The sequence below is a fragment of the Ctenopharyngodon idella genome, chromosome 3 (genome assembly GCF_019924925.1).
Source record: "Ctenopharyngodon idella isolate HZGC_01 chromosome 3, HZGC01, whole genome shotgun sequence".
In the NCBI taxonomy this organism is placed as follows: domain Eukaryota; kingdom Metazoa; phylum Chordata; class Actinopteri; order Cypriniformes; family Xenocyprididae; genus Ctenopharyngodon; species Ctenopharyngodon idella.
In genome coordinates, this window is record NC_067222.1 from 31869451 (window position 1) to 31883415 (window position 13965).

At 35.0% G+C, this 13965-nt stretch overlaps 1 protein-coding gene across 2 annotated transcripts; it reads left to right on the forward strand.

The window, feature by feature from the left end:
* Positions 1-7595: 7595 nt before the first annotated feature.
* Positions 7596-13608, forward strand: aldh3b1 (aldehyde dehydrogenase 3 family, member B1). 2 transcript variants are annotated; one of them, XM_051887959.1, is made up of 10 exons: positions 7596-7872; positions 8784-8956; positions 9037-9147; positions 9321-9441; positions 10627-10712; positions 10832-10913; positions 11005-11397; positions 12413-12579; positions 12679-12778; positions 12874-13608. In XM_051887959.1, the coding sequence occupies exons 2-10, from the start codon at positions 8795-8797 to the stop codon at positions 13074-13076; spliced, it is 1425 nt and encodes a 474-aa protein (XP_051743919.1). In that variant the 5' UTR covers positions 7596-7872; positions 8784-8794; the 3' UTR covers positions 13077-13608. The 2 variants fall into 2 exon arrangements, with proteins under 2 accessions (XP_051743919.1, XP_051743920.1); XM_051887960.1 differs by lacking the exon at positions 7596-7872 and adding an exon at positions 8294-8529.
* Positions 13609-13965: the final 357 nt, after the last annotated feature.

The following is a 13965-nucleotide window of genomic DNA, read 5'->3' on the forward strand; positions in this document are numbered from 1 at the left end:
AAAATATCTTCTTTTGTGTTTTAAAAAATAAAGAAAGTCACAGGTTAGCTTTCTTTGTTAAATCACTATAAGTAAAGATGACTGGGTGTTTACAAGTACAGATAACAGAAACTGTAACTTCCATTCCCAACCTTTACACCCTATTTGAGTTTTGTTATAGAACACATGACAGGTTTCACTGTTGACCACGGTTGTGGCTTTTCTGCCTATTTGGGTCTAATGGGTTTCCTGCTCTTTGGGCTTTATTTAAGACATACATTAAAAATATGCAGGAAGTGTTTATCAGATTGAGTCATATGTGGAACCATCGACCTGTCACTATATGTGAGGAATAATTCTGTTCATTAAACTCAAACAATGGAAGATTTTCAAGTTGAAATTCCAGAAATTGAAGTTCCAGAAGTGGAATTTTGTGATGTGGAGACAGAGATGGATTATGAATTAGAGATGGAGGATGAGAATGTGGTGGACGTAGAAGATGGAGAATCCGAGACTGAAAGACCATCTCGTCCAAAAGCTCAAAATCCAAACCACCAAATTCAGCACAACCGGCAAAAGCACCAAAGCCAAGTAAAAGTGAATGACTACTTGTGTTGCTCTGTGATGACCGCCACGCTCTGCAACTGCCTGTTTCTCGGCACGGCTGCATTGATGTGCTCTTTAAAGGTAAGGAATTTGTAACAATTAATAACACATTGTAAGCAATTGTTGTTTTATTTATTTCCACATAAGGTAAAACTGAAAAAAAAAAAAAAAAAAATATATATATATATATATATATATGTGTGTGTGTGTGTGTGTGTGTGTGTATTTCCCACTCAGAAAACCATATATTTGTCTCCATCATAATGTCTTGAGTGGACTTGTAACTGCTTAATGCTTTCTCTTACACAGTCCCTCATTTTTATTTTTTATTATTTTTTTAGAATCAAATGGCAATTATGAAAAAATTGTGTTTTTAAATTCACAGGCAGTGAACAGGAAGTATAAGAGAGATGTCAACGGAGCCATGAAGTTCAGCTGCTGTGCTCTGGCTGCCAATATTTTTGCCATCATTACAACCATCATCACCATAATTGTTGTTTCTGTTGTCCTGTTTTCGCCTTATCATTATAACCGTACTCAGTGTTACGTCATTTAAATTTTCAGAGCCATCCATCACAATGAAACAACAGCAAAGCTCCAGCTTTATGAATATGATACAATCTGCATTTAGTTTTGCAGCACTTTTTCTTTTTTCGTTACTGTTTGCTGCTTATTATTATTAAACATTGCATACAACGTACAAACCTTTGTTTGTCTTTTCATTTATCAGAAGTATACTGAGATTTACCTTTCCACACAGATAATAGGCCTTTAGTTACAGCTCTCTGGGGGGGGAAATCAGCAAAACAAATTCATATGTCTGAAGCTAAGTGCTACTTAAACTGGTATTTAAAACATGAAGTATTATAAATCACAAACGAAATACATGCTACATTATGCATTTACTTTAGAGTTGAACCAGCATAAGCTCCAGATCAGCAGCACATCCTTAACAAGCAGGAGCATTTAAGTGCATGATGAAGTCATGTGTACTTAAATTACTTTGTGTATACACACACATGCACTTAAAGTATCAAAACTAAATAAAATATGTTTGTGAAGTGAACTTTATCCAGTGAAGAAGAACCATAAGCAGTGTATCTTGATTGTTAATAGAATGCCTGATAAAGTTTTGAGACATTAAAAAAAAGCATTCTGCGACTGTGAGTCATTGTGTAGTGGATGACTTTTCACTGCACCCTACTGACACACTTGAGAAATGCGTTTTAGACTGTAAGTGCGTCATGTCTTTCTAAACCAGTTTTTGTATTATTTCCGCATATGTTTGTGTCACTGTGCTTGTTTTGCACAGAAATACACAGCTGAGTCCTCTTCTGTCAGTCCAGACAGTTTTAGATACATCATGCTTTTTGAATCATCTCTGGTGATTTCAAGTCTCTGCTTAAAGGATTCCGCCTTATGTCCACTTCCCGAACTGTAGCCCAGACCCATCCACACAAGAGGTTTTCCAGCTTGTTGTCTGATCCAGTGCATAGCACAGCAGCTAAAGCTGAACCCGGATCCTCTACAGCACAGAGTCAGAGTTTCTCCAGGCTTTTTCTGAACTGTGCTTTCAATGGACTCCATTTTTTTGACATTGCATGCCTGTAAGGGAAAATAGGAAAGTTTTTTTTTTTTAATTAAACAATCATATATACAGGTGCTGGTCATATAATTAGAATATCATCAAAAAGTTGATTTATTTCACTAATTCCATTCAAAAAGTGAAACTTGTATATTATATTCATTCATTACACACAGACTGATATATTTCAAATGTTTATTTCTTTTAATTTTGATGATTATAACTGACAACTAAGGAAAATCCCAAATTCAGTATCTCAGAAAATTAGAATATTACTAATGACCAATACAAAGAAAGTATTTTTAGAAATCTTGGCCAACTGAAAAGTATGAACATGAAAAGTATGAGCATGTACAGCACTCATTACTTAGTTGGGGCTCCTTTTGCCTGAATTATTGCAGCAATGCGGCGTGGCATGGAGTCGATCAGTCTGTGGCACTGCTCAGGTGTTATTAGAGCCCAGGTTGCTCTGATAGTGGCCTTCAGCTCTTCTGCATTGTTGGGTCTGGCATATCGCATCTTCCTCTTCACAATACCCCATAGATTTTCTATGGGGTTAAGGTCAGGCGAGTTTGCTGGCCAATTAAGAACAGGGATACCATGGTCCTTAAACCAGGTACTGGTAGCTTTGGCACTGTGTGCAGGTGCCAAGTCCTGTTGGAAAATGAAATCTGCATCTCCATAAAGTTGGTCAGCAGCAGGAAGCATGAAGTGCTCTAAAACTTCCTGGTATACGGCTACGTTGACCTTGGACCTCAGAAAACACAGTGGACCAACACCAGCAGATGACATGGCACCCCAAACCATCACTGACCGTGGAAACTTTACACTGGACCTCAAGCAATGTGGATTGTGTGCCTCTCCTCTCTTCCTCCAGACTCTGGGACCCTGATTTCCAAAGGAAATGCAAAATTTACTTTCATCAGAGAACATAACTTTGGACCACTCAGCAGCAGTCCAGTCCTTTTTGTCTTTATCCCAGGCGAGACGCTTCTGACGCTGTCTGTTGTTCAAGAGTGGCTTGACACGACAGCTGAAACCCATGTCTTGCATACGTCTGTGTGTAGTGGTTCTTGAAGCACTGACTCCAGCTGCAGTCCACTCTTTGTGAATCTCCCCCACATTTTTGAATGGGTTTTGTTTCACAATCCTCTCCAGGGTGCGGTTATCCCTATTGCTTGTACACTTTTTTCTACCACATCTTTTCCTTCCCTTCGCCTCTCTATTAATGTGCTTGGACACAGAGCTCTGTGAACAGCCAGCCTCTTTTGCAATGACCTTTTGTGTCTTGCCCTCCTTGTGCAAGGTGTCAATGGTCGTCTTTTGGACAACTGTCAAGTCAGCAGTCTTCCCCATGATTGTGTAGCCTACAGAACTAGACTGAGAGACCATTTAAAGGCCTTTGCAGGTGTTTTGAGTTAATTAGCTGATTAGAGTGTGGCACCAGGTGTCTTCAAAGTTGAACCTTTTCACAATATTCTAATTTTCTGAGATACTGAATTTGGGATTTTCCTTAGTTGTCAGTTATAATCATCAAAATTAAAAGAAATAAACATTTGAAATATATCAGTCTGTGTGTAATGAATGAATATAATATACAAGTTTCACTTTTTGAATGGAATTAGTGAAATAAATCAACTTTTTGATGATATTCTAATTATATGACCAGCACCTGTATATATATATATATATATATATATATATATATATATATGTATATATATATATATATATATATGTATATATATATGTATATATATATATATATATATATATATATATATATATCCTTTAAGAACTCACATTTTAGGTTGAACCAAATTAGAATCAAAGGTATATTCTTCATTTTGTGAGTGTTGATGAGACTCTACAGCATCACTTGACTCAGCAGCATATGAATACTTGTATCATAATGTATTATGAATTTGCATAATGAGGAAATGATGGAGGATCATTGAGATGACCATTAGCCACGGTTACAAATATGATAACCAGAATCCAAAGGGCATCTTAACATTGATTACATTTCTAGCTTTCAATATTTGATTGGTATGAAATGTTAATATCTATATATTTTATTTTCAATCACTTAAATAACCAAACCTAATATAAAATGAACTAGAATGTTTGTCAAATGAACTTAATCTAGTGAAATGCTTTAAATAACCATAAAAATGTATCATGATGTTGAGAGAATGTCTGAGAAGGTGTTTAAAAGAAAATGTGATTGTGAGGCACTATTCTTGTTGACTTTAGTTGGATTCTACTGCAACCTACTGACACAAATGATAACTGCAGTGTGTTTTGACAGTTTTAGTATTATTTGCACACAGGTTCATGTCACTGTGCTTCTCCTGCACAGAAATACACAGCTGAGTCCTCTTCTGTCAGTCTAGACAGTTTCAGATACACCATGCTTTTTGAATTGTCTCTAGTAATTTCTATTCGTCCCTCAAAACTTTTGGAATACTCATGTCCTTGTCCATTAGCCCAGACACGGCCCATCCAAATCAGTGCTTTCCCAGGTTGCTGTCTGACCCAGTGCATGTTGTAGCTTCCGAAAGTAAATCCTGATCCTCTACAGGAAAGACTCAGAGTTTCTCCAGGCTTTACCACTGATTGAGAAGAAATGGACTCCATATTCTGACCATTCACTCCTATTGAAAAATAAAAAAGAAGTAAGAACACAACAATTTCTACTGTACAATTTGAAATGGTATAAGGGTTCACATTATGACACACACTTGCAAAGGCCAGTAAAAGCAGAAGGTAAAGCAGGTTGCTGGACATGTTTGAGTCAATGAAGTGACCTCGTATGAGATGCAATGGAGAAGGACTGATCATATATATCCTTGTCAATTGTAGGGTGGTGACGTCACACAGATTAAAAAAAAGACAAATGGTTGTTTCAAAATATTTAGACTACATTTGTATGAATTGTACAACTATTGCGAGTATGTAGTTAAAATCAAAATTTCTGTTGGAGTTGCTGACATATAGATTTCTAATATCATTTTGACATTCTAAATACTTTTATGAATAATGATTTCACGTGGCATAATTTTATACAGTAGCTGTTCAAATTCATTTTTGTTTGCCTACTTAAATTTCCAAAAGTGAAAGCCACTTATTCAAACCAGATTAACACAACAGCTATTTAGGGATTGAGTTATCATTAAGTTATCATTGTGTGATGACATTTTACTGGAGATAAAATATGAAAGAAAGAAACAGAAAAATATATTTGGCCTTTAGTGAGAAAGCAGCTTCATCCATCCTTTGACCTTCATTTAAAAGTAACAAGGAGTTTTCCCATTTTTTTCAAACTATTCTGACAGAGTAAATGACCATTTCATGTTTTTTTAAATGAGCTAAATGATGTAGATTTACGTTACAAATATAATTTGAAAAGATTAAATCTTTCTGGTCTTTAGACGTCCAACATAAACAGATCAACATTTATAGCTACTTAATATATAGATTATAATATTAAACAGATTTTAATGTGAAATTTAACCTGAAAGAGAAGGAATATAATTTCATGAAAATAACACAAACACAACCATATGTTAATGCAAAAAGAAAGAAACAAGTTTCAGCCCACTCGAAGGAGTCAAAATGAAAATTCCCTGGGGCAAGTCCCGAAACCATGTCTAACCATGAGAATATATGACCAAAGCTTATTACAGCTCACTGAAACACCCTTAAAACTAGTGAACCTTTCAAGCGTTAAACCGCCGCGTTTTGTTAGTCAAAACATCAACAGCTGTGCCATGCACCTGTGCATTAGCTCTTTTTTAAACCTTGTATTTATTTGGGTTTTTATTAGTACATATTTTCATTAATTTTAAAAGAATGTACATTAAAACTAATCTGTAACAAAACCATTAAAATCATAAAAATAAGCAATTAGAAAATAAACATTATAAATAAATAAAAAAAATAAATAAATAAAAACAGAAGTACAAGATGCAACAAATGTAACATTACCATTAATTTCCAGTATAGCAGGGACTGAAATATCCAAACTTGTCAAGCAGGTTCATAATATTATCATTATAAATGATAAAAAAGGGGCTCATAAACTTTAAAATGTAGCTTCTATACCCTTATATATGCTTATATACATATGTATATGTAATGTATATACACTACTGGTCAAAAGTTTGGAATCGGTAAGATTTTTAATGTTTTTAAAAGAAGTTTCGTTTGCTCACCAAGGCTGCATTTATTTAATTGAAAATACAGTAAAAACAGTAATATTGTGAAATATTATTACAATTTAAAATAACTGTTTTCTGTTTGAATATATTTTATAAAGTAATTTATTTCTGTGATCAAAGCTGAATTTTCAGCATCATTACTCCAGTATTCAGTGTCACATGATCCTTCAGAAATCATTCTAATATGATGATCTGCTGCTCAAGAAACATTTATTGTGTACAATTGTACAAAATATTTGTGAACAATATTTTTTTTTTCAGGATTCTTTAATGTTCAAAAGAACATCATTTATTTGAAATATAGTCTTTTGTAACATTATAAATGTCTTTACTGTCACTTTTGATCGATTTAATGCATCCTTGCTGAATAAAAGTATTAATTTCTTTAATTTCTTTTCAAAAAAATAAAAATAAAAATTCTTACTGACCCCAAACTTTTGAACGGTAGTGTATAATGTTACAAAAGCTTTGTATTTCAGATAAATGCTGTTCTTTTGAACTTTCTATTCATCAAGGAATCCTGAAAAAAAAGTACACAACTCTTTTCAACATTGATAATAATCATAAATGTTTCTTGAGCAGCAAATCATCATATCAGAATGAGCTTTGCCATCACAGGAATAAATTACTTTTTAAAATATATTCAAACATAAAACAGTTATTATAAATTGTAATAATATTTCACAATATTACTGTTTTTACTGTATTTTTAATTAAATAAAAACATTAAAAATCTTACAGATTCCAAACTTTTGACCGGTAGTGTATGTATATAGTATATGCTTACCACAACAGCCATTTAGATTGTACACATTTAAAAAAATAAATAAATAAAAAATTAATAGGCTATCCCATGGATCATTTGTAGAAACCAATGGTGGTTCTAATGCATAGCCTATATATGCACAAGCCAGCTTCAACAAAATTAGTCTAATATAGAAGCTTCAGAGCCTGATATGTTCATTATTATGTGTAAATTTAATAAAATTCATAAACATATATTGGTCTAATCAAAAAGCATTAGCTATACATCAACAGTGCAAGATGAGAGCAAAATTAAATTCCCTGTCTCCTAAATAGCTACTGCACAATATTTGGGGGGAAAAATCTGGTTACTGTTTTAATAAACTGTTGTTTTAGGTTTAGTTCTTCCACATGAACTCCTATTTTATATTACAAAGGCATACAAAAGTTTGCTCTTCAGGTCTCTTCAGCTGCTGGTGGGGTTTTCCACGCGAGAACAATGTAATCGCGCTGTTGCTGTGTGTGTTTGAAGTGTTAGTATGATAGTAGCCAATGTTAGTATGGTTATTAAGTTAAGATTAAAAAGCAGGTTTTACGGGCTGCAGTATCTGACTAAGATGCCAAACTCGACAAACTTGAATTTTCTGAATGAAATGCGAAAACCCGGAACTAGTCTTCACGTGTTAGTGAAAAACACTGGGTTGTACTAGTAAGTGGAGTTATTTTCTTTGAAAGGTAAGTTTATAAGATTATCTTTACCCTCGTTATGTAAACTTTGTCACACTTGGATGATCCTGTAAAGTGCTTCCGATTTATCATACATGTTTTGTAAATAGCATGTTGTGTCGTTTATTTAAGGCTCTTCTCTATTCACCGTTTTAAATGGCATTGTTATGGCTTTGACAATAAGCAAAAAGTAAACAGCCTACAATACCGATGTGTAAACTGTAGCCTACTGTACTGAGCTGAGAGACAAATAATGATTCAGCGATATCAGAGACCTCAGCATCTCTCCCCGTGTGTTGTTGTGGGATTTTGATTAAAAACAAAATCCCTTCTATTAAATATGTGAGCTAGCTAGCAGCGAAAGAATCGGAATATAACTTTAGAAAGTAGTAGAAACAGAAAAGGGTATAGAATAAATTGATACTAAATGGGCGAGGCTTCGCGGCCCGGAAGTTGTTTGTCATTTGTGAGGAACAAAATGTCTAAATAATAATTCTCCTATAAATGTATACACTATGTATTTCATTTCGAAGTATCTCAGTGTCGTTAGTGCAATTATTGTCCAGACAGACAACCACTTGACGTTAACGGTGTTGTTACTTGGTTCCTGTTACTTTTGTCAGCGCTGGTCAGGATGGACTAATCACAGTAGTTTCTGATTGCTGGGTATTGATTTGTAAACCGCTGCTTTTTCAGGTTTTCATTTGTGTCATGTAGTAGGGAAATAACACATTTAAATGATTTCGGTTTTAAATAGATTAAAAAACAAATGTGGCTTAATGGAGGATTTGGTTTTCAGAGCCCCATGCACCATTCCATCTCCAAGACGTTTATTGTGCTTTATTTAGAAAGCTTCACACTCTAAATATTGTGTACACACACAAATTTTGACCTCCTCTGAAACCTCATTTTCAAAACAGGTGTTCTCACTATGGAGAGCCAGAAACAGGTGCTGGAGAGGCTGCGGGGTGCTTTCCGCTCAGGTGTGACCCGTCCAGTCCAGTTCCGTTTGACTCAACTGCAGGCCATGATGTCACTGTTTGAAGACAATGAAACACAGATTTTGGAGGCAATGCATAAAGACCTTGCTAAGGTATAAACGTGCACTGGTTCACACACATATACTTTTAAATTCGACTCACAAGTGATGCTTTAATCTTGTCTGTCCTGCAGCCCAAGTTTGAGGCAGTGCTGTCAGAGATTGATATTGTGGTGAATGACCTTTGCTACACCATCAGCAACCTGCAAACCTGGATGCAGGACTTTTATGTGGGCACAAACTTGGTGAGATAATACAATTTCATTGCACCATTAACACACACGCTGATTTTTTTTTTTAACTGTAACACAAACTAAATATTAAAAAACTTCCAAAAGTCTAGTCAAGGCAGATGTGAGGTTGATCTCCCTGAAAATATTTTAAATCGTTTCCTCTCCCCATTTCATTTGTGTTTCAGGCAACAAAGCTGGATGACTGTTTTGTTCGCAAGGAGCCATTAGGTGTAGTTTTGATTATTGGCGCATGGAACTATCCTCTTCAGCTAATTTTGTCACCTTTGATTGGAGCAATTGCTGCAGGTACCATCTATAGCTTTTTCAGTTATATATGTCCCATGCACCTTCTTTTTGATGGAGCACTAGTGACAGTTCTTCTTCTGAGTCATAATAGACTAGTGGTGTAATTTTATACTATGCATTGGGGTCGGGATCTAATACGATTATAAAATAAACTGTATAATGAAAAAAAGAAAAACTGCAACTGATCTCGACTGCCAGTTATCAGCCCTGCAAATAAAAAGAACTATTATTATTTCTACTAAAACTTTACTCAAGTTTTCACTGTAATAATTACTGCAATGTCTTGAGACCCAATTAAATCTGCCACTTTTGAATTATGAACCGAAGTGAGAACATGCATTATTAACACATTTACTGTCGCTGTCGATTCAGTCCTGCATCGATTTAGTCTTCTACGTCTGTAGCTTATAGAAACAAATGAATTTTAACCATCAATATTGGACACAACTGTGTTTGGAAACAGATTTTGAGATTCCCTAACACATTTCATTTTCACAAAAGGCTGATATTTAAATGGATATATAATACAAATCTCTTTAAATGCTAAAAATCTTCAGTTGTGTTCTGTCGACAAATTAATGTTTTGTGAAATTTTAGACTAATTCCACCCATAAGCAACCCTGTGGTTCTGCATGAATCACATGACAGTCACATGGCAAAATGACATATTTTGGCTTCAAAAAGGTGAAATTCACCAAAAGGTGATGACTTTGGGGCATTATTAATTTTATACCTTCAATAATTGTAAAGCTTAATTATCAAAAAAAAAAAAAAAAAAAAAGTATTTTGGAATTTGCATTAAAGTGAGCATGAAACGAAAGTTGCGATAGTCTTTTCTTCCCTTTTGTGACATATATCGTAAAATGGCTTCTTCATTGTGGTTTGCTATTGCTGTGATGTCATGTGAGTGACAGCTTTTCCCGACCTCTTGCCAGTAAACACTTCATCAGACAAGAGAAGAGACGCTGCAAGGGGGAGGGGAAGTTATTTTGATTAAAGATTACAAGGGCTCATGAATTTAAAAAATAATAATAATGTACACAGATGAATCATACTGCAATATTCCAAAAAAATATGAATTGTCCATTTTGTTTTCATGGTGACTTTAAAAATCCATTAACAAAAATCTGCCTTATATCACATCTGCAAAATGTTTAACTCAGTAATATCTTCTTTTTTTTTTAGGTAACTGTGCTATTCTGAAGCCATCAGAAATAAGTCAAGCAACCGAAAAACTTCTTGCTGAACTCATTCCTAAGTACCTGTCCCAGGTAATCACTGGGAAAGACCCATATGATCTAACTATACACTTCTCATGGTGCTACTGTGTTCATGATAAGATCTGTAATCCTTCTCTTATAAAGTGTGCCATCTGTGTTTTGTCTTGTAGGAGTGTTATGCAGTCATTTGTGGTGGAGCAGAAGAGACCAAGACATTGCTGGAGAATAGATTTGATCATATCTTCTACACAGGTTAGAGTTTTCATCATTATCAATGACAGATTCAAGAACAGTTGTTGCTTTTCCATATTTGCTTCAACATCTCTTGTCTTCTCTCCTCTAGGCTCGCAGTCAGTGGCTCGTTGCATCCTGCAGGCCGCAGCGGTGCACCTCACCCCAGTTACTCTGGAGCTGGGTGGCAAGTGCCCTTGTTTGATATATGGCCGGCTAGACATGAAAGCTGCTGCTAAGAGGCTGGTGTGGGCCAAGTTTTTCAATGCAGGACAGAGCTGTGTGGCTCCAGACTATGTTTTATGCACCGCTGAGACAAGAGAAATATTGTTACCTTTTATAAAAGAGGCTCTGGAGAGCTTTTATGGATCTGAGCCCCAGCAAAGTCCAGATATGGGACGTATTGTGACAGACAGGCACTGGAACCGACTGGTTGAGCTGCTAAAAAAGTCTGAGGGAAAGGTAGTGATTGGAGGAGAGAGTGTCAGAGAGACCAAGTACATGGGTAAGTAAAGTATATAGACAAAAAGTTTGGGGTCAGTAAGATTTATTTTTAAGGAACTAAAACTTTTATTCAGCAAGGATGCAATTGATCAGAAGGGACAAAGACATTTATTATGTTACATAATATTTAAATGTAAAAAAAAAAAAAAAGAAGAAGAAGCTGTTCTTTTAAACTTTCTATTAATCAAAGAATATACCACAGTTTCCACAAAATATTAAGCAGCACAATGGTTTTTGATGATAATATAAGAAATAATCATAAGTACCAACTCACTTATTCCATTAGAGGAATAAATAAATTACATTTTAATATAAATATATATATATATATATATATATATATATATATATATATATATATATATATATATATATATATATATATTGATTAATCGTGATTAATGACATATACTATAAAAGTTTTTGCTTACATAATAAGCATATATTTGCTTGCATAATATGTGTGTATATATGCATGTGTGTGTACTGTATATGCATACACACATATTTATACATACATATATATATGTGTGAGTGTGTGTGTGTATACACAGACACACACACAGCACACACACACATATATATGATATATATAAATATAATAATATATATATATATACACACACACACATATATTATGTAAATTAAAACTTTTATAGTAGATGTGTGTATACCGATATATATTATTATACAGTATACATACACTATATATATTCAAATAAAACTTTTTTTTTATCGTAAAATCTCAATATTATTCTCAAGCTTACTGTTCTTACTGTATTTTTTATCAAATAAATTCAGCCTGGGTGAGACTTTATAAAACTCACACTTTTGAACAGTATACAAGTTTAAGTGCATTGTAATATACTACTCTTACTATTGCTGCAGAATGTAGTGTGAATTTTCTCGGAAGACCTACTGAATTTCATAAAATGTTTACATTTACATAAAAAAGCAGCTAAGCTGGTATTAGATTCTGAATCCTCTCTCTTGTGCTTTTCCTTGGACTATCTCAGCCCCCACTGTAGTCGTGGATGTAAAGGAGTCAGATGCTTTAATGCAGGAGGAGATTTTTGGCCCCATTCTCCCCATTCTGACCATCAAGTCTCTTGATGAAGGAATCAATTTCATCAACGAGAGGAAAAAGCCCCTGGCACTTTACGCCTTCTCTGACGAGTCTCAAGTAAGTAAGGAAGGAAAGAAAGAACAAAAGTTCTTAACTAGACTAATACAGTAAAGTGTGAAGTGAGCAATGAAGTGATGCATATCTCTATTTGTTAAGGTTGTTACTACAGTTCTGGAGAGGACCAGCAGCGGAGGCTTCTGCTCCAATGATGGAATAGCTCACATGACCCTTCCTGGTTTACCCTTTGGTGGAGTGGGTAAGTCTGAATGCATTTCTTTAATGTAACAACTGCAATGCATTTCTTCAGGTGAGTAAAGGAGAAATCTGACTTTTTATGTGTGTTTGGCCCAGGTGCCAGTGGGATGGGCAACTACCACGGTCGCTGGAGCTTTGAGACATTCAGTCACAAGCGTGGCTGCATGCTGAGGGGCTGGGGGCTGGAGCGCGTCAATGTGCTGCGCTACCCTCCCTATACTGAAAGAAATCTCAGCTGGCTGCGCTGGGCCACCACTGCCAAGAAGAAGGGGTGGTGGGCAGGATGCTCTGTTATGTGAGGGCTGTTATGTGTCTGATGCTGACAGATTGCAACCTGGAAACCGAAAACATATGCCTTAGCTTTCACCAATGTTTGGTTACTGTGAGTTTGGTCATCAACACAAACCTAATCTTTGGTTTTCAATTGTGATGTCATTCAAAACACCACCAGAGGTCAGCATTGAGATAAGTTGCTTCTGCGGGATGCTTCTGTAGTGAGAGAAAGAGGCCACTTACTTGATGATTAGTTTATTTTAACTACCATTGTTCTAATACACTACTCAATTTTATGTGTTTATTCACATCTGTGCATTAAAAAAAATCCAGTCTATGGACATTTAATTAAACAAATCATCCAATATTTGTAATAAATACTACGGTAAAAATGGGGCATGGATAGCATTATGTTTGGATACTTAATGAGGTAATTTAGTATCTTATACTGCTACATATTTTCTGCTCTATAGCTCATTATACTTTCTACTGTATACTTGATGCGTCATTTTCATCTGTAAGGTTGAGTACAAAAATAAAGTCTGACAAACATGTTTACCCTCAGGAAACATGATGGTGATTTATTTATACTGGTGTAATTGCATTTGTTCTTGTTTCCTGGTTTTGTTTTTTGGAATTCTGATTATGTTGCAACCATGAATTCATTAGAAAATTTGGTGACACTTTTTGACTCATTTGTTAACATTAGTTAATGTATTAACTAACAATGAGCAATATATTTGTTGCATTATTTATTTATCTTTGTTAGTTAAAGAGTTAGTTCACCCAAAAATGAAAATATTTGGAAGAATGTTTGTAACCAAGCAGATCTCGCACCCCTTTTACTACAATAGCAGGAAAAAAAATACTGTGGTAGTCAATGGGGGGCGAGATCTGCTTGATTACAAACATTCT